The following is a 19,792-nucleotide window of genomic DNA, read 5'->3' as shown; positions in this document are numbered from 1 at the left end:
GTTTTATCAAAACTTACAGAGCATATGAGAAACAGGAACTTATGAAAAACCTTTAAAAATACTAAGGTTACTAAAGTTAATTATTATATATTAATTCATGGTATATTCTTTTCTTTTTTTTTCTTTTTAGTCTTATGGATTGAACCCAGGGTCTCTCACATGCTAGGCAAGCACTTTACCAATGAACTATATCACAACCCTATTCTCACATATTTTTAACCTTAGGACACTGCAGGACTAAAATTTTCCCAATGTTTTTTGAAACTGTATATATTTTAAAAGTCATACAAACAATATTTTAAATGAAATAAATTTTTCTTACCAACTTTTTGTATCAAGATTTCAAACCTAAGAAAAGTTGAAGGAATGGTTCAATGAACACTTGTAGGACCTTCATAATTTTTAACATAGTGCCATATTTTTTTCATATTCTATTTATCTAACATACACCCATATTAATGGGGATAATTTTCTTGGTGAATCATTTGAAAATAAAATATTATTATAGTTTTCTATATTCTCATTCTAAATAGTTTAGTACACATATCCTCAAAACAGGACAGTCTTCAACAAAATCTCGATATTATTATTATGCCTAAAAAGATTGAATATAATTCAATAATCTCATCTAATCTATCATTCATATTCATATTTCTCCCATGAACCTACATATCTTTTATAAGGTTTGTTTAAATCCAAAATCTCATCAACATTCGTATCTTGCATTCAGGTGCCTTAACTCGTTAGTTCTTTTAAAATTAGATAAGTCATCTTCTGCCCTTTTTTGACCTTTTGAAAAGTCCATCACAGTTGTCTGATGGAACACACCACACCCTTGATTTATCTCATCATCTCCTAATGATGTAGCTCAAGATAGATGACTTCTCAGTTACATCAGAGATAATTAAATCACTACATCACTTCAGGAGACAAACGATGTCAGTTTGTCCCACTCTTGGTAAAGCTAAGTTCAGTCACTTGGTTAAGATGTTATCTGCTAGTTGTATTTTAAAATTGAAAAGTAATACATGGGACCAAACTATAATCCCACGTGTATATCTTTTTCCTCAAACAACTCTTTACTCAATGGTTTTAGATTCAATTGATGATCCTTACCATAATCAATAGTTTTTTTTTAAATTATAAAAGAAGGTTTTTCTAGTGTTTTTATTGTTTTTACGTGTAGGTAGCTGGAATTCTTCTGATAGATGTTTCTGCCCCCCCACCTGTTATACAGCTCTAGGGATTAGACTCAGGACCTTGTGCATGTGAGACAATTGTTCTACCACTGAGCTACATCCCCAGCCTTTTCTCTTCTTTCTATCATTCATTCTCTTTCCCATCCTCTCTGGATTTTAAGAGCTTTTTAAAAAAATTCTTTGTCAGTTTAAAAAAAAATTCTGTAATCACCAGACTGAAGATTTTCAAGCAAACTCCTGTGTCTTTTTGACAAGTACCATGGTCTTTGAACATTACCTTGGCCCAGCAGAATATTTCAGCTTCCTCCAAAGCCACTTTCAATGGGAAATTTGCACACTTAAGACATTCTCTTTATGTAGACCTATAAATAATTTCTGGGAAGGAGCACTTGGTCTTCAATGCACTTTAACTATTGCATTGGGCAATGATGATAGTGTGTTAACTTCACCTCTTTCCATGACAAATAACAAAACAAGCATTACATGGTGGCTTCAAAGGATCTCAAGCCTCTCTTAGGAAATTGACTATAAAATTCATTTTAACACATTAGTACTTTAATATATAAACTGTGTCAAGTTATTATTATTAATTTTTTGTGGTACTGGGTATTAAACTCAGGAATGCTTTACCACTGATATATATCCCGAGCCCTTTCTATTATTTTAGTTTAAGAAAAGGTCTTACTGGGCTGGGGACGTGGCTCAAGTGGTAGTGCACTCGCCTGGCATGCATGCGGCCCGGGTTCGATCCTCAGCACCACATACGAACAATGATGTTGTGTCCGCCGAAAACTAAAAAATAAATATTAAAATTCTCTAAAAAAAAAAGAAAGAAAAGAAAAAAGAAAGGGTCTTACTAAGTTGCCAAACTAGAACTCACAATCCTACTGCCTCAGCCTCCCGTGTCTCTGAGGTTACAGGTGTCTGCCACCTGTCCAGCTTGCTATTAATTTTCTTCTAGTAGAAATATCAACGTTGAATTTCCAGCTATTATAGGACATAATAAAGTAATTCACTTTTTAAAAGTACTTTAACTCTTTCGAGTTGGAAAGGTACATTCTGCATATAACCTGTCCTAAATCAATAATGATCTGTTAACATTTTAAGGAGGTGGCAACAGAAGACAAGAAGAGGTAGTTTTCCTGCTAAAAATCGCCATGACTCATGCTGACAATAACATATCAACACATGTCACCATGCATATTTTTTTGTGATTATTCAAGGAGATTTTGATAAGATGCTTTCCATTTTCCAAGGGCAAATAATGCAGTAAACCTAGTTTATTGGCCTCTGAATTGTGAAATATTTTTTGTCCCCCAAAATGGTAATTTAGTATTCTGGAGATATAAAAAGTATTGTCCTTCACACAAGAAAACCACGTTCAGGGGATCAATAGTTCTTATTTTTCTAGTGTTTTAAAGCTATTCTTTTTATCTACTTACCCTAGTGATCAATAATGAACAGTTTTCAAAATCATGAAAGTTTAGACATGCAATCATTTGACCACATGAATTATTTATCATTATTGTAAAACTAACTGATCTATTGAAAGGCTCAAAATATGACCTTAAAGGGCTGAAGTTGTAGCTCAGCCATGAAGCATCTGCCTCATATGTATGAGGCACTGGGTTCAATTCCTAGCACCACATATAAATAATCAAATAAAATAAAGATCCATCAACAACTATAATATTTTTTTTAAAAATGACCTTACGTGTGTCAGAAATCTCTACTATGTCTCTTTTGTTCCACACTAAACGTGTTTTAAAGATTTCAAATTGGTCATCTCTTTATTCCCTTATTACCAAAAGATTCAGAGCCACTATAAAGATAATTTTCTTTTATACTAGTAAATTAAAAACAAATTTTTTTTAGAACAAAAGAAATATGTTCACTAATGAAGTATTTCCTCAAATCACCAGAGATAAAATTATTTAATTCACTGATAAATGATAAACCAGGTTGTTGGTTTTTTTTTTTTTGTTTACCAAAAAAGTGAGTTTTACTCTTGTTTACATATTAGTAAAAGTATGTAAAGCTTATTTTTAAAACATAGAATTTGCAGGCATTAAAGATCACTAAGGGGAGCTGGGTGCAGTAGTGTATGCCTAAAATCCCAAGGATTCGGCAGGCTGAGATAGAAGGCCAATCTGGGCAATTTAGGAAGATCCTATCACAAAATAAAATTTAAAAGGGAAGAGGGGTATAGTTCAATGATAGAGTACCTCTGGATTCAATCCTCACTACTGGGGGAAGAGGGAGGAATGAAGGGTAAAATAGTATGTATCTAAAGTTTAGTTTGTGCTGTTATAACAGAATACCTGATAATAGGTAATTTATAAAGAACCAAAATTTATTTATTACAATTCTGGACACTGGGAAGTTCAAGGTCAATGTCCCTATATTTGCAAAGACTCTTGTTGAATCATAACATGGTGGAATGGCTCACATGGTGTGGGGGGAGTGGGAGAAGACCAAGTACATTTTTTGTTTTAGGAACTTACTCCCGAGATAACTAATCCAGTGTGGTGATAATGACATTAATCTATGCATGAAAGCAGAGCCTTTGTGACCTAATCAATTCTTAATGGTCTTACTTCTTAATGGTGATTCATCAGGGATTATGTTTCCAACATCTGAACTTTGGGGGTCATATTCAAACCAGCAAAGGGTCATTGCTATTAAATAAAAGTTATGCCTGTACAGGATTTCACTTATTGGCCTAAAAATGTTAGTGTCACACTACAATCCTATCCGTAACTTCCTCTTCTCATACCTAGGTTCTGAGGTACTGTGACTGACCTACAGAAAAACCTACTTTGTCATCTACCACCTTGGAGAGAATTTATTTGGAATCAAAGTGGGTTGTTGATATAAGGAAGGGATTTTCTTATTTAGTAGCAAAATTATTAAGGTTGTTAAGAGTTATAGTATTTAATAAGTTTTATTATAATATAGGAGTGTAATGGGCTATTATTCCTAATGATGATGATGATAATAACAATATTAACTGGACTAATGATAATTGAGGACCTGGATACCAGATCTTCTAACTTCTACTAACTCACCTAATCTTCAAAACAACCCCATGACTAAGGAGTATTAGTACTCACAGGAAATAGGGTTGCTAGATAAAATATAGGCTACCCAATTACATTTGAATTTCATAGAAACAAAAAGAAGTTTCAAATACTGTATGAAATATATTTTAAAAATTGTATCATTATTTCTCTAAAATTCAAATTTAATTAAATAGTATATATTTTTTATTTGCTAAATCTGACAATCGTAACAGGGAGTTTACACAATAACCCAAGATTACACAGCTGGAAGGATAGAGCTGGAATTCAAACTGGGCCTGGCTCAATATTCTTTGTTTTGATCTCTCTTAGTATCTTGCTAATTCAATGGAATTGGTGAGCCCCAACAAGGGGTAAAATAATTTGGATGCAGTTGCCTACCCAGTCCATGAGGTAGGGGAACTGAACCTATGAAAGATTATAACATAATACTTTTGTTTTTTATTTTATTTTATTTTTAATATCAATTACACTTACTTTTGAGAAAGGAACAGCTCAAAGACATCAACATCTCTCTTGTGGCCACACATCTTTAGTTGATCTTCAACTGCCTAGTAACATATAATTAATCTGTCAAGCCACATTCCAGTGGGCAAAAGTACCGAGACATTTGCAGTCAATAACAATACGTCTACAAGAAGATCAAAAGGAAGGTGAGCATCCAATAGCCACTCTAAACTGATGAACTCCAGCACTGCAATTATATATTATTTGCTCATTTTTTGTGGTTGAGTTTCATTATTTTAAGTTCTGGGCACAGATGTGCAAATAATTTTTAATCAGAAAAAAAAAGTGCATGTATACATATATACCCCAAACAACTTTTTGATTCTGTCTGAGGCAGGATAATTTGGCCTTTAAATAATTATTCTAAAATGCTCCTTCAAACATAAAGTATTTGTATTAGATAGGTTTCCCATACTTATGAAAGACATAGTATTGGGTTGGAGGCAGAGGGTGCAGGATATAATGTATAACGCTATTGAAGATTCTTCTTTATTGTCTATCACATTATACTTGGCACCCAGGAAGTTCACAGCAAGTGTCAAACAAATGAATAAACGAGTGAACAGATGTCATGATTCTTTGAACAAATGAATAGATATATTTCCCCTTGGTTGGTAAGCAACAGCGTCTTCATTTTTCATGAGTCACTAACACACTCATACTGTGGGAGTTTTGGGTGAAGAAGCAACTTTTATTCCCTAGGTTTTGTTTTGAAAATACAAATCCAGCAACAGTTATAAAAGGGCTTTGCTTCTTCTTTTTAGGAAGAAGAAGAACATTTGATAAATTATAAAATAAATTATAAAATTATATTTAGAAATTATAAAAAGAACATTTTGCTAAATTAGGAAAGAACATTTGTAGTCCACATGACCTAAAATGATATGGAAAAATTAGAGCCTATCTACAATTTGCCATGGAAGAGTAAAGTTAACGAGACACAAGGAAAGGTAAAGGAATTATTTTTGTGGTTCTGGAACATAAAAAACATTGTCATTATCAGAATCAAAACAATCACCAAATTTCAGCTAGGATTTGTTGTGGGTGGTAGGGTTGTAATGTCAGCAAGTGATTTATAAAATTCTGAGAATGGTTTTGCTCTTTAGTAGAGAACTTTAGAAAAACAGTTAAATTTAGTGGGGTGAATAAATATTTAAAGAAGTAAGGAAGGTAGGTCTACTGGAGATGGAAGGCAGCTGCATAAGTATAGTTTCAATCTTACTTTGATTCCTTGTTAAACAAGCTGAATCTAGGAGCTTGTGGAATGTACAGGTTCAGGCCTAAGTATTCCTATCAGGGTATTTTGTTATCCTGTGACATAACCTGAATCTTGGAAAAACTCCCTGGATCAGGCTTATTCTCATCTGGGGATTTTAAACATCTAAATTCCCAGTCTCTACTGTGTATTGCTAATCACAATTTTCCAAAGTGTTTGGGTGACAAAGGCTGGTAAAAGTAGAGTTTAAAATTTGCAGTTAACTGTTAAATTTATAAATGTACTTTTAATTTCATCAGTCAGCCCATATCTATTACTCAGAAATACACAGGTATATATACACCAAAATGTGAATATTATTGTTCATTTCTGTCTACCTTGTCTGTGTTTGTGAAATAGTCTCAATAATTGGAATACAGATTAAAGTGTGACCTCACAAAGGAGTACTGTGCATGCAGAAATTTAAAAACTATAGAAATGGTGTGATGAGTAATTTTATGTGTCAACTTGACTGAACTAAGGGATGCCCAGATGCTTAGCAAAACATCATTTCTGGACATGTTTGTGAGTATATTTCCAGAAGATATTGACATAGAAGAGATTGACATTTGCATGGGTAGGCTGAGTAAAGTAGTTCACTCTCAATAACATGGCACAGGGGGCGGGGTAAGGGCTTCATCCAAACCTTTGAGAACCAAAACAGAGAAAATCAGAGAAAGGATGAACTCACTTTCTCTTCTGGATGCCCAACCAAGGGCATCCATTTTATTCTGTGGGTAGACATCAGAACTTCCAGGTTTCAGGCCTTTGGTCTTAGACTGGAATCACACCACTGGCTTTTCTAGGCCTCCAGCTTGTGTACATAAGACTATCGTATCGGACTTTTTGTTTTAATTTGTTCTTTTTAGTTATACATGATAGTAGAGTCAATTTTGACATATTTATATGAACATGGAGTATATCTTATTCAAATTAGGATCCCAGTTTGTTGGATGTACAAGATGTGGAGATTCACTGTGGTATCATTCGTATATGTACATAGGAAAGTTATGTCAGATTCATTCTACTGTCTTTCCTATACCTATCCTCTCCCTTCCCTTCTTCCTCTTGTCTAATGTACTGAATATCTATTCTTTCCCCTCCCTTATTGTGTGTTAGCATCCACATATCAGAGAGAACATTCAACTTTTGGTTTTGAGGATTGGTTTATTTCACTTAGCATGAGAGTCTCCAGATTCAACCATTTGGCTGAGTAATATTTCATTGTGTACATATATACCTCATTTTCTTTATCCATTCATCTGTTGAAGGGTACCTAGGTTGGCTCCATAGTTTAACTATTGTGAATTGAGATGAAATAAACATTGATGTAGCTGCATCACTGTAGTATGCTGATTTTAACTCCTTTGGATATATGCTGAGAAGTGGTATAACTAAGTCAAATTGTGGTTCCATTCCTAGATTTTTGAGGAATCTCCATACTGCTTTTCATAATGGTTACACCAATTTGTGAGTGTACTCACTAATAATGTGTTAGTGTACTCTTTTCCCCACATCCTTGCCAACATTTATTGTTTCTGTATTCTTGATAGTTTTGCCATTCTGACTGACGTGAGGTAAAATTTTAGAGTAGTTGTAATTTGTATTTCTTTAATTGCTAGAGATGTCTAACATTTTTTTCATGTATTTTTTGACTGTTCATATTTCTTCTTTTGAGAAGTGTTTAGTTTCTTAGCCCACTTATTGATTGGATTATTTGTTTTTTGTTTGTTTATTTTTGGAGTTAAGGTTTTGAGTTCTTTGTATATTCTGGAAATTAATGCCATATCTGAAGTGTGGTGGCAAAGATTTTCTCCCATTCGGTAGGCCCTCTCTTCATGCTCTTTATTATTTCTTTTGCTGTGAAGTTTTTTAGTCTGATAAAAAAAATCAATAAATGGGATGGTGTATTTATTTCATGTCTCGTGCTTCAAGACAGACTGCAGAACTTCTGACTTCAAAATCTAGTTATCTAATCCCTTGTCCTAAATCATTCTACGTATTTGTTTATCTTATTGGTTTTGTTTCTCTGGAGAACCCTAACACAAGATAGATATCAAGACACAGAAAGATATCCAAAACATTTTTAAGAAGTAATTGTCATTATAATTTGTTTAAGTACAGCAATATTTTTCTTCAAAATAACACTTATGTACACACAAAATGCACACATTCCAAATTGTTAGCAAAAATCATCACTTGAAAACATGAGGAAATTTCATTTTCTTTTCTCTCTTTTTTTTTTTTTTCTTTTTTGAAATGCAGTCCTCCGACCTAGTTTCCGAGGTAGCCAGGACTATAGACACATGCCATCGTGCCTCAAGGTAATATATTTTTAAATGTTTGACTATTGTGATAAGCACATATTAATTTGATCATCAGAAAACAATACATATTTTGACAAATTTAGCTGTATAATAAATATTTAAAAGGATTTAAATCAGATTCAGAAAACGAGGAGACAAAAGGGGAAATGGAAAATACCAGCAGTATATGTAAATCACTGGTATAATTATTCACTCAACTTTGAATCCTGGCATGCTTCTTTCCAGCCAACAATTTTGTGTGGATCTAGTACAAAGTATGAATGTTAAAGTGCCAAGAAACCTGAAATTGTACCAAGAAGTTCAGGTTTCAGCCAAACTGTGGAGAATCAGTTCTGGTTCCCACCCACACACAGCTACTCGGTTGCATGTTTTCATCTCAAGGCACGCAATGAGCACCCTTTCCCTATTTTTAAAAACAATGGTAAAATGCACCCACCAAGGGATTTACCATTTTAAAGTTTGTGGTTCTGTGGCATCAAGTGTATTCCCATGTTGCACATTTGCCTTGCTGAGCGACCATCACTGTCTTCCATATCACAACTTTTCATCTTCTGTAACAGGCTCGGCACCCAGAGGCTACCTACTCTCCCTTCACTCCTCCCTCCAGCCCCTGGAGCCTTCCGTTCTATCTTCTGTCTCTGAGTTTGACTAGGGACTCCCACAAGTGGAATCGTCTGGGTGCAACTGGTTTATTTCACTTAGCATTGTCTTCAAGATTCTTTCATGTTGTAGCATGTGTCAGAACTTTTTTCATTTTTATCTATCTACCACATTTTCTTTACCCATTAATGTGTCAAAGGACACTTGGGTTGATCTTGATCTACCTTTTGGCTGTTGCAAATAATACTACTGTGAACACAGATGTACAGAGATCTTTGTGAGTCTTTCACTTATTTGAGTAAATAAATAGTAATGGAATTGCTGGATCATATAGAATTCTATGTATAATTTTTTGAGGAATTTCCATACTGTTTTCTACAGTGACTGCATACCACAAGCATTCTTTAAGATGAACATATTTTAAATAGTAGGTCCAAACCTATTCACTCAGCCATTTATTCAGTCAAAGTACTGAGCACTTAATCCAGGTTGTGACTAGTTTAGTCTGTGACCAGCTGGTAAATTGGAGAATAAATTAGGTAAGATGCCTGTTCTTTATGAACAAATCTGTTAGTAGGGGAGGTAAAAAACATAGAATGCTACAAAAGAAGTAGCATAAGAAGTGCCGTAAGAAAAGGGAAAACATGCTCTGGCAAATTCAGAAGAAGAAGAAATTCCTGTCAGTCTGGGCACTATGAGAAGATTTCAGGGCAGGATCAACAGGCAGATCCATAAAGGGTGAGAAGAAAAGAAACAGGATGTTGGTGGAAGAAGAGAGTAAGAACACAAAAGAAAGAAATTATGAGGTGTGTGGTGCTGTGTGGCCTCTGGCTGAAAAGGCAAGTGGAAAGCAACCATGAAATAAATTAAGAAAGGTGGGCTTGCATTATATTATGAGAGCTAATGTTGAAATTTAGGCTTGGATAAGTGTGCTTAATCAGTGCCCAAATAATACTTTTACAGGCTTGGAGAACTCTCACTGAAGTCTACATATTTTAAGAAAACTTATAATTTCTTTATTTGTTTCTTTTTAGATATACATGACAGTATTTTGCCATATTATACATACATGGAGTATAACTTACTCTAATTAGGATCCCATTCTTGTGACTGTACATGATGTGGAAGTTTCACTGGTGGTATATTCATATATGAACATAGGAAAACTATGTCATAAACTATAGTTTAAAATTAACTTAGTTTTATGTGTTCTATACACATATATGAAATACACACACACACACACACACACACACACACACACCCATGCACTTGGATTAAATACATAGTAAAATCTAAGAAAATTCTGCTTTTTCCCATGACAACCACATCAATGCTTTTAAACAGTATCCAATGTGAAGCTATTTCAAAAGCATTTGTCCTCTTTCTCTCTTGGTGCCCTTGTTTTGTTGATACTCTAAAAGCATGGACTTAATTAAGTATTGGGTAATTCAGCATTGACTCAATTCTGGAACAATAGGGATATATTGCAGGATTTCTGAACATGAGAGAAGACGTTGCAGGCTAGGCTTCAGGAAGGTGCCTTTCACAACAAGGTATATGATGGCCTGGGGTGCAGAGATAGCTGCAGACAGCAAGCAAGGCCACCTCTAGAAAATCCAGATCATATCTAATGAGCCTGCCCCAGGGCGATGGCAAGTGAGAATAAGTAGAGAATAAATATGATATGGTGTGAATAGAGGGCATTGGTGGGAACTAGCAGGCAAATGGAGGTTCTGCAAGGGCAAGAGAAGTCATTGGTGATGCTCATGATGTGATGACTTGATGATGAGAAAGGTGACTAGGCTTGGAGGGAAGATAGAGTTGGCTGAGAAATGCTGAGACGGAGGCCCTGATGGAACGTAGAAGTCAAGGCCTCCACCAGAAAGCTGCAAGTGTGAAAGCAGATCTCAGAGACATCAAGGTGGATTTGAAGCTCTGGTGAGTCCTGTCAGTCTACAGGAGAGAGTGGGACCCAAGTGCAATCATGGTGAAGTGTCTACTTACAGTGAGAGGAGGAAGGAAACAAGCTGGGTGTGGAGATAGAGGAGAGGTGGTTGTAAAGTTAAGGGCGAGATCTTGGGGCAGTGGGACCCCTGAGATGGGATTTCAAGAAGATAGAACTTAAGTCTGCAGGATTGCACTTGGGTGAGAGAGGATGTCACTCAGAAAAGGTATTGAATTTGGAGACCAATTTCAGTAGCCTCTTGAGGGGGGAAATTAGATTTCAAATTAATTGGTTAACACAACAAGAAAATAAAAACAATCCGACACAGAACCGGGATGAGGACAATTCTAGCATAGGGAGAAAACAACAACTTCCTCCATTGCCCAATGCCTTAGAATCAAGAGTCAACAGAAAAAGGTTTTAAAACTGTAGGATTATTCAATCCTAGAATAGTCTGTATTGAAGTCTATAGAAGAAACTATCCCTTTTAAAGATTAATTCCTACACCTACATGCAACACACCCCACCAGTTAGCACTCGGCATGAGTGGCTTTCAATACATTCCAGAACTCTCATTCTTCATGAATCATAGTAGCCCCTAGCCTCTCAGGTCTGAGAACTTTAGGAAGCCTTGCTAGCTCCTGTGTTGCCCGATACTGAGATCTCCCCACCCCCACCCTGCCCCTAGACATTCTTTAAGCCATCATCTTAATTGCTCTCAACTTTGCTTGTTCTGTCCCTCAAAGAATTTGTCCTCTTCAATTGTTTATTTGTACTTCAGGGAATCAACATTATCAGGGATCACACACATACAAATATATGTGAGATTTAAGAGTTCAAAATTCCTGGCCTGAAAGTCTTTAAATCACCCTAATTAAATACAGAGTAGATATTGAGCGGGAAAATGTCAATGTCTTTCAGTATGGATCTCTGGCAGATCCCAAACTCTACCCAGGACATTTTCGACCTCTAGTCCAGGTAGAGGGACTTGGTGGCGTTTACAATTGCTGGACCCCCTTCTACCTGAACCCCAGGAGCAGCCCCTAGCTGTCCTGCGAGTCTTTCTCGGAAGGGAGGCGCTGCTTACCCGAAGACTCTTCTGTAGCGCAGTTTCGGGGACCGGAGATTTGTTGGAGCACTGGAAGGCGCGGGACATGGTGCTTAGGTCTCAGGTCGTCCGGAAAATGGGCGATCAGTGGCACCAGTAGTCCACATGGCTGGCCCTGCGGTTCATTGTTCTGTCACCAAGAGTTTAGGCATTCCAGTCGACCTAAAGCCAATCCCAAGGAGAGAAGATGTGAAGCCGAACCCTGACTTTTGTGACGTTTATGTGTGAAGTGACGTTTATGTGTGTGATACCACAGCACACCTCTGTGCTAGGATGATGCTCGGGCGACACCTGTGGCAAACACAGAAAGAGTCAATGCCTGAAGCCAGGCTTGGGTCAGAGGGCCTGAACGAGCCACTCAGGGATAGTTTCACTGATTTGAAATAATAATATCAGAAAATTTAGGTTTCTGAAAATTAGATACGTCTCGTGACTCCTGGGCAATATTGGCGAGTAGCGGTTCCCCTGTGGAGATAGGGGAGCTTAAGACAAAAGGATAAAAACATCTACCACTGATTCTGTCTTAAAATCAGACATTTGGTTCATCATGGATTTTTTTATACATTTTGATTTAAAAATATTGTATTAAGATATTTATTTTAAATGCTGAGTTTTTGGTGTCCCTTACATTTTGCACCAAGGCCAGTGCCTCCCCTTGCCTCATCATAGACCCAGAACTGGCAGGGGAAGGGGTGGCAGTATTAAGGTTCCCCAAGATTCCAAGTGCACAGAAAATGAAATTCTGTTGATTTTATTGGCCAAGAGAAAAAGCAGGTTGATTCAGTAGATGAAATGTCCTTTCTCTGGTATAAAACAGATACATTGAGACATTATTTTGCCAGTCCTTCTAACCTTTACCAAAAAAAAAGGAGAAAGAGAAGAAGAAAAACGTTTTACAATTGATTGTTCTCCACCTAGCTATATTGAAACCTCTGTCAAGATTGTTTTATAATCTTATTTAAATCTTATTTGAATCTTATTCTCCTCTTGCTGGGGTAACTTTAAGATTGGATACTGTTTATGACATCCCTGTATTATACTAGAGCCTAACACAATGTTGTTTTAAAAAATGTTAATTGAATTTAATGAGTTGGTGTCTAGTTTCCAAATTTGAACCTGGAATTTTGCAATTAGCTTTTTTTAAATGGGTTAAACTAGTTGCATTATAGTGTTGGTGAAAAGCAAGTATAGTGGAGAAAGCAAGAATATATTATTTCAGTTCTTCTAAAAGAAATTTGGGTCTGGGTGGGGTTAAAAGTCCTCTAAGTTATCATGAAGGGAGTAATCATCTGAGAACTATCATTTAAATAGTCTTTAATCAGGGAAATAAAAATCAGACAAGAGGAATGGTCTACTGAGAAAGTATATTAAATAATTTATTGGCCTCTTCCATGATTGTAGTTAAGGTGTGTTATAGCATTTTAGATATTATTCATGAATGTGCTGTGTTGACAATGGAAATGCATAGTACTTATTCAACTTTTTACAAATGTAATTTTTAAGACCACAATCATAATAGGTTTATAGACATCTAACAGAAGTAAACTATTTTTATATTTTCTATAAAAATCACATTTTAAAAATTCATCCTTTATTTATTTTTAAATCTTTTCATGTTACACTGATTAAGATAGAAATATTTTTTTTTTAAAGCCTACACAACGAAACCTCTTCTTGGGAAAGCAACTCAGAAACTCTTTTATTCTAAGGTCTTAATGAGTTCTCATTTCAATAATAATTTACAATTTAATGATCATGAAGGCTAAAATAATGCAAACTTAACCATAGGATGTCAAGGACAAAGGTTAATGAATATACTTTTTATGTAAAGACTCTTCCCAGATATCCTCTTACTGGGGGTTTAAATTTTTTACCAAAGTAGTGTCACTAGCAGAGTGAGCAGAAAATTTTAACTTCCATAGGGTGGGATTATAGCCTGAGGAATGCAGCCTGAGGTTTTAAGAATTTATGTAAAATGTACATTCTCCTTTGCAATCAATCTTGTTTTAATATAAAAATAAAGTGGTTCATCTAACTCTCCTCAAATCTTTGAGTAATATTTACACTGAAGCAAGACACCCTGTGTTTATCCTGTGGCTTTACCTCCCTGGCTTGCTGCCATTGCTGCGGGGGGATGCATACCCCCTTTTGAAAGCTCTATCATATCATATATGTGGGGTTGGATCAGAAGAAAGAGCCTGTGCTCCAAGTCAGGGCTTGTGGGGTTTAATCTCAGCTCTGACTTTAACTAGTTGTTGGCCAATTCCAAAGCACTTAATGTCTTTGGGCCTCAGTTTCTTCAACAAAGCAAGTAAATGAGCAAGTTGAAAGTTCAGTTAAAATTTCATGTTGTTTAGTTACACTTTCCTGTACAGGTAATATGAATTGTTTACAGAGTTGAAGATTCTTATGGTGATGTTGAAATAGAATCATTTTTAAAGAACTTTTCAGTGGAAAATGTGCGAGGAAACCTACATACGTTTAAAAATTCTTCCAAATTTGTCTTGAATCATTCCATGATCAGTCTAGATGCTATCTTTTGAGTAAAAAATATTTATTAGATAAAATGATTATTGACACCCGTTTTCTGCTGAATCAGAATACAAAGATCAATATATTAATCACAGTCAACACATATTCTTATATTTATAAAAAGGTATTCCTGGGGCTGGGGTTGTAGCTCAGTGATAGAATGCTTGCCTAGAACAAGTGAGGCCCTGGGTTCGATCCTCAGCACCACATAAAAACAAATAAACAACAAACAAATAAATAAAATAAAGGTTAAATTCTTTATTTTTTATTTTTATTTATTTATTTTTGGTATTAGGGATTGAACGCAGGGGTCCTCAACCACTGAGCCGCATCCCCAGCCCTTTTTTACCTTTCATTTGGGGACAAGGTCTCTCTAAGTTGCTGAGGCTGGCTTTTGAACTTGCCTCAGCCTGGGATTGTAGGCATATGCCACTGAGCTGGGCCCAATAGCAAAAGGTTAAATTCTTTAAAAAATATGCCTGTTTGCATGATTTGGTGATAAGGTTATGAATATATTCATTGTTAAAAGTTAGATGAAATAATGTCTCATTTTAATTGATAATTACATTTTTTTCTGGTTTACCTAAAATGCAAATAACAGTGGAATGTTGGGGGACAATTCTCCATGAATCCCTGTGTTGTTGCACATAAGTAAAGGCATTGACTGCTTTTACTTAGGACTATTTTTTCAAGGATTTTGTATAGTGAAGAGTCTTGGAAGATATGGTATCTACCATCAGAGCAAAATTCAGGTGTTTTATTTTGGTTTAGTTTTTAATTGGGCAGCATAATAAAAATTATGTCTCTATTCCTTATAATAAAGATAAGGTCAAGCAGACTTACTGCCCAATATAGATTTGCTTTCCCTAAGCTCAGGATTCCTCTTCTGCAACACAACTCGTTTGCATTTTTTTTCTACAAGGAAATAATCATTTGCCTTTGCATTGTTTTCTTTTTCATTGCTTAATATCCAAATGCCAACTATAAACCTCACAAGCTAGATCTCTAGATCTAGATCTCTAAAGAGTTTCCTAGTTATTTCTTGAAGTCATCAATGGGTTGTTTCAAATCATCTTGCAGCATCTGGCAAAGCTGTGTTCCCTTGCTTTCCTGTTTTACTTAATACCTGCTGCATTCAGACTGTTGAAACAAACTTCATTCCTCTATCCCCAAAGTTTCCCTTTTGATCTCTTGGATCCATGCCCAGAATGTTATCACTTGATGCTCTAAGTTTTGGCATTTTTAAGATATTAAAGTGGTAGTGGGTTCTGAGCTGATAGGGGAAGCATATATCTTTCCCCGGTACCATGTCACATTTTCCCATAGGGTTCTGAAAGAATACCACCCATATTTAGTTTTTATTAAACTGCTTCAGCAAAGCAAAAACTTTTTGTTTTTTTCACCCTTTGTTTCTTTTCAATATTTGTACACAATCCCCTAAATGCCCACCTGGATAGGAAATGGAAGTATCTCAGGTTTGGAAACATTCAAACTGTCTAGAAGAGCTAGAAACTGCTAGACATAATTTTAGATGAAACGAAGTAAATTCAGTTGCAAACTTGTGCTGAAATCAGTGTGATTTCACATTTTCTCCCAAGATTATGTAAGCCCCCAAGTTTAAGCTCTGTCCATATTCCCAGACAGACACTTATTGCGTTTAGGGCTAGGGGAGCACAACTCCATCATTTTGGGATCCTAAGGAATAAGTGAAAAAAAGAACAAGGACTTCAGGTAGGTACATTTACTTGTGAAATGTGAGCAGAGGGTGGGTGCCAAGAGAAGAATGAAAGCAGGGCATTTAAATAATGGAGCCAAGGACAGAAGGCCCTAGGCTGAAATTAGAGACGGTACAGAGTGGAAAAATGATTTATAAAAATTAATTTCCATTACAGTATTTTAATGTGTGAAATCATTGAAATTTCTAACCCATATTGTGCTCAATTTAGACTTGGTGAGGATTGTTAGAAAAATTTTCCTAAACTAGCATAGAAGTCTTGTTAATGCATTAGAAACGTACCTTGTCACACATGATATAACAATCAGGAATTTGAAATACGAATTCTCTATAAAAGTACACATATACATGGGTGTACACATGTACGTATTTTGATGTATGTGCCTGTATGTGTGTGTATGTGTACATACACATGCACCCCCAACACACACATATGCGCAAATAGGTGCTACGGTTCTGATGTGGTTTGTCCCTTGAAGGGTTCATGTGTTGAAGGTTTGGACCTCAGAGTAGCAGTGTGGAGACATTGAGTGGCAGAACCTCTAAGAGGTGGAGCCTAATGGGAGGTAGTTAGGTCATAGATAGCTGCCCTAGAAGAGCTTAAGGCAGTGCTTCTTAGACCCTGGCACGTCCCTAGAGAGTGAGTTATTATGAAAGAGTGAGCTTGACCCCTGAATTGTTCTCTGGTTTCCTGTCTCATCACATGATCCCTCTCCCACATGTTCTTATTATGCTGGTATCTATCATGAGGTTCTTGCTATGGGGAGAAAAAATACAGCTGCCTAATCATGAACTTTCAGTCTCTCAAACTGTGAGCTAAACAAACCTCTTTATACACTACCCAGACTCTGATGTTTTTAATCACAGTAACAGAAAATGGACTAAGAACAGCAGCAACCTTGACAGTACCCTCAGTGACCCCTGCCTCCTGGTGTTCACATCATTGGAAGATCCCCTCTCTTTGCATATGGGATGGATTTATGGGTTCATTTCTTTTATTAATATTTATTTTTTAGTTGTAGTTGGACACAATACCTTTTTTTTTTATGATGCCAAGGATCAAACCCAGGGCCTTGCTCATGCTAAGCAAGTGCTCTACTGTTGAGCCACAACCCCAGCCCTACGGGTTCACTTCTAATGAATAAGATATGAAGACTTATTCATGGTTAGATTACAAAAAGACTGTGATTTCTGTCTCATGTGCCCTTTCCCTTGCTTTCTTAGCCCATTCTGCCATGCCATGAGCTGACCTACAAAAGAAGCCCACATAGAATTGATGTCTCTGTCTAATATTCAGAGAGGAACTGAAGTCTTCCAACAGCCAGGTGAGGCAGCTTGGAAGGAAACATGCACCTTCATCCCCTGCCAAGGGGGCCTTGAGATAACGGAGCCCTGGCCTCCACTGCAGTCTTGTGGGAGGCTTTGATGGGAGGCACCCAGCTGAACAATATATCCAGATCCCAACACTCAGCAATGAAGATAAGGTTTTTTAAGTTGATAAGTTTTTCTTTCTTTCTTAAAATTAGTGTGTTATAATTATACATAGTATTTCAGTTCATTTTGACAAAATCATGTATGCAAAGAATTTTATCTCAATCCCCATTCCCTACCTTTTCCTCCCTTTCTCCTCCTCCTATTCTCCCTCCTCCATTCTACTGATTGTCCTTTCACACCTTTATTTATTTCTTATTGGTAGTTTATATATACATATAAAGATGAAATTCATAGATATTCATATGTCTATAATATGATTTTGTTAAATTCAGTCTGTATTTCTTCCCCTTTGCCTTTACTCCTCCCTCCTTCTCATTCTTCTACTCTGCTGACCTTCCCTATATTTTTATGATATCTGATCCCCTCCCCCAACTCCTTCTTTCACATATTTTGCTCTAGCTTCCACATATAAGAGAAGACATTCAACACTTGATTTTCTGAGTGTGACATATTACATCACATGGTTTTCTACATTTCCATCCATTTACTGGATAATGCAATTATTTCATTCTTCTTTATAGCTAAGTAAAACTCGTGTGTGTGTGTGTGTGTGTGTGTGTGTGTGTGTATATATACCACATTTTCTTGATCCATGATTCATGTATTGATGGGAATTTGAGTTGATGAGTTGATTCCATAATTTGTCTATTGTAAAGTGTGCTGCTATAAACATGGGTGTGGCTATTTGTAATATGCTGATTTTAGTTCTTTTGGATAAATGTCAGGGAGTGAGACAACTAGGTCATATGGTGGTTTCATTCTTAGTTTTTTTTTTTTTTTAAGAAACTCCATACTGTCTTCCAGAATGGTTGCCACATTTTCTTTATCTATTCATCTGTTGAAGGGCACCTCATTTGGCTCTATAGCTTAGCTATTGTGAACTGAGCTTCTGTAAATGTTGATGTGCTGCATCCCTGAAGTATGCTGATGTATACAGAGGAGTGAGATAACTGGGTCAAATGGTGGTTCCATTCCAAGTTTTCTGAGGAATCTTCATACTACTTTCCATAGTAGTTGCATCAATTTGCAGTCCCACCAGCAATATATGAGCATACTTTTTCCCCCACATCCTTGCCAACTTCACTTATTAATTGTTGATTTTATTTTTGTGCTTGGGGGAATGTAGACCCTATGTTTTCTTCTAGCAGTTACAAAATTTCTGGTCAAATTCCTAAACCTTTTATCCATTTCGATTTGAGTTTTGTGCAGGGTGAGAGATAGGGGTCTAGTTTAATTTTTTTTTCTACATACAGCTATTCAGTTTTCCTAGCACCATTTGTTAAAAACCCTATCTTTTCTCCAGAATTTATTTTTGTCAAGTATCAAATGGCTGTATGTATGCAGTTTTGTCTCTGTGTCTTCTATTCTTTTCCACTGGTCTTCACATCTACTTTGATTCCAATACTATGCTGTTTTTTGCTACTATAACATTGTAGTATATTTTGAGATGGGTATTGTGATGCCTCCTGCTTTGCTTTTTTTGTTCAGAATTGCTTTGGTTATTCTTGGTCTTTTTACTTCCAAATGAATTTAAGGACTGTTTCTTCCTAGTTCTGTGAAGAATGTCATTGGTATTTAGATGTGGACTGCATTGAATCTGTTATGCTGCTTAGTTTTGAGGTCATTTGCTATGCAGCTATAAGCACCTAGTCATACACATACAAAATGTATTATATGCCTCTTATGTAGAAATTAAAACTACAAATATGCTTAAGACCATAAAGGAATATTTCCTCGGTCACACAGTTCTTCTCAAAAGAATCCTCATCCTTGTTATTTTATGTAGTGAAAATTTGACAAAATTTCTCATCCTGTCAATTTCCAGATTAATATTTAGATCTAGAAAGATTTACTCTTGAAATTTTATGTATATACACCCATATGTTTAAATGTAAGAACCAAACTCTTTTACCATGGACCATAATTTAAGGATATTTTTAAAAAGAATTTCTGTTAAACTAAAACTTAATCTAACTTGAGAGTTTTTTAGAAAGCTTTTCCAGTTTA

At 35.9% G+C, this 19,792-nt stretch overlaps 1 protein-coding gene across 1 annotated transcript in view; it reads right to left on the bottom strand.

Annotated features, from left to right (window-relative positions):
- Lrrc72 (leucine rich repeat containing 72) overlaps window positions 1–12,072 on the bottom strand; it is a 55,655-nt gene extending 43,583 nt beyond the window's left edge. Inside the window, exons 1-2 of the mRNA XM_026408483.2 lie at window positions 12,004–12,072; window positions 4,757–4,830 (exon numbers count right to left, since the gene is read on the bottom strand). Coding sequence (XP_026264268.2) covers window positions 4,757–4,830; window positions 12,004–12,072 — 143 coding nt within the window. The remainder of the gene's footprint in view (window positions 1–4,756; window positions 4,831–12,003) is intronic.
- Between the last annotated feature and the right edge of the window lie 7,720 nt (window positions 12,073–19,792).

Source organism: Urocitellus parryii, chromosome 3 (assembly GCF_045843805.1).
Source record: "Urocitellus parryii isolate mUroPar1 chromosome 3, mUroPar1.hap1, whole genome shotgun sequence".
In the NCBI taxonomy this organism is placed as follows: Eukaryota; Metazoa; Chordata; class Mammalia; order Rodentia; family Sciuridae; genus Urocitellus; species Urocitellus parryii.
The sequence above is the reverse complement of the archived record's forward strand: the minus strand, read 5'-3'. Positions and strand labels throughout refer to the sequence as shown.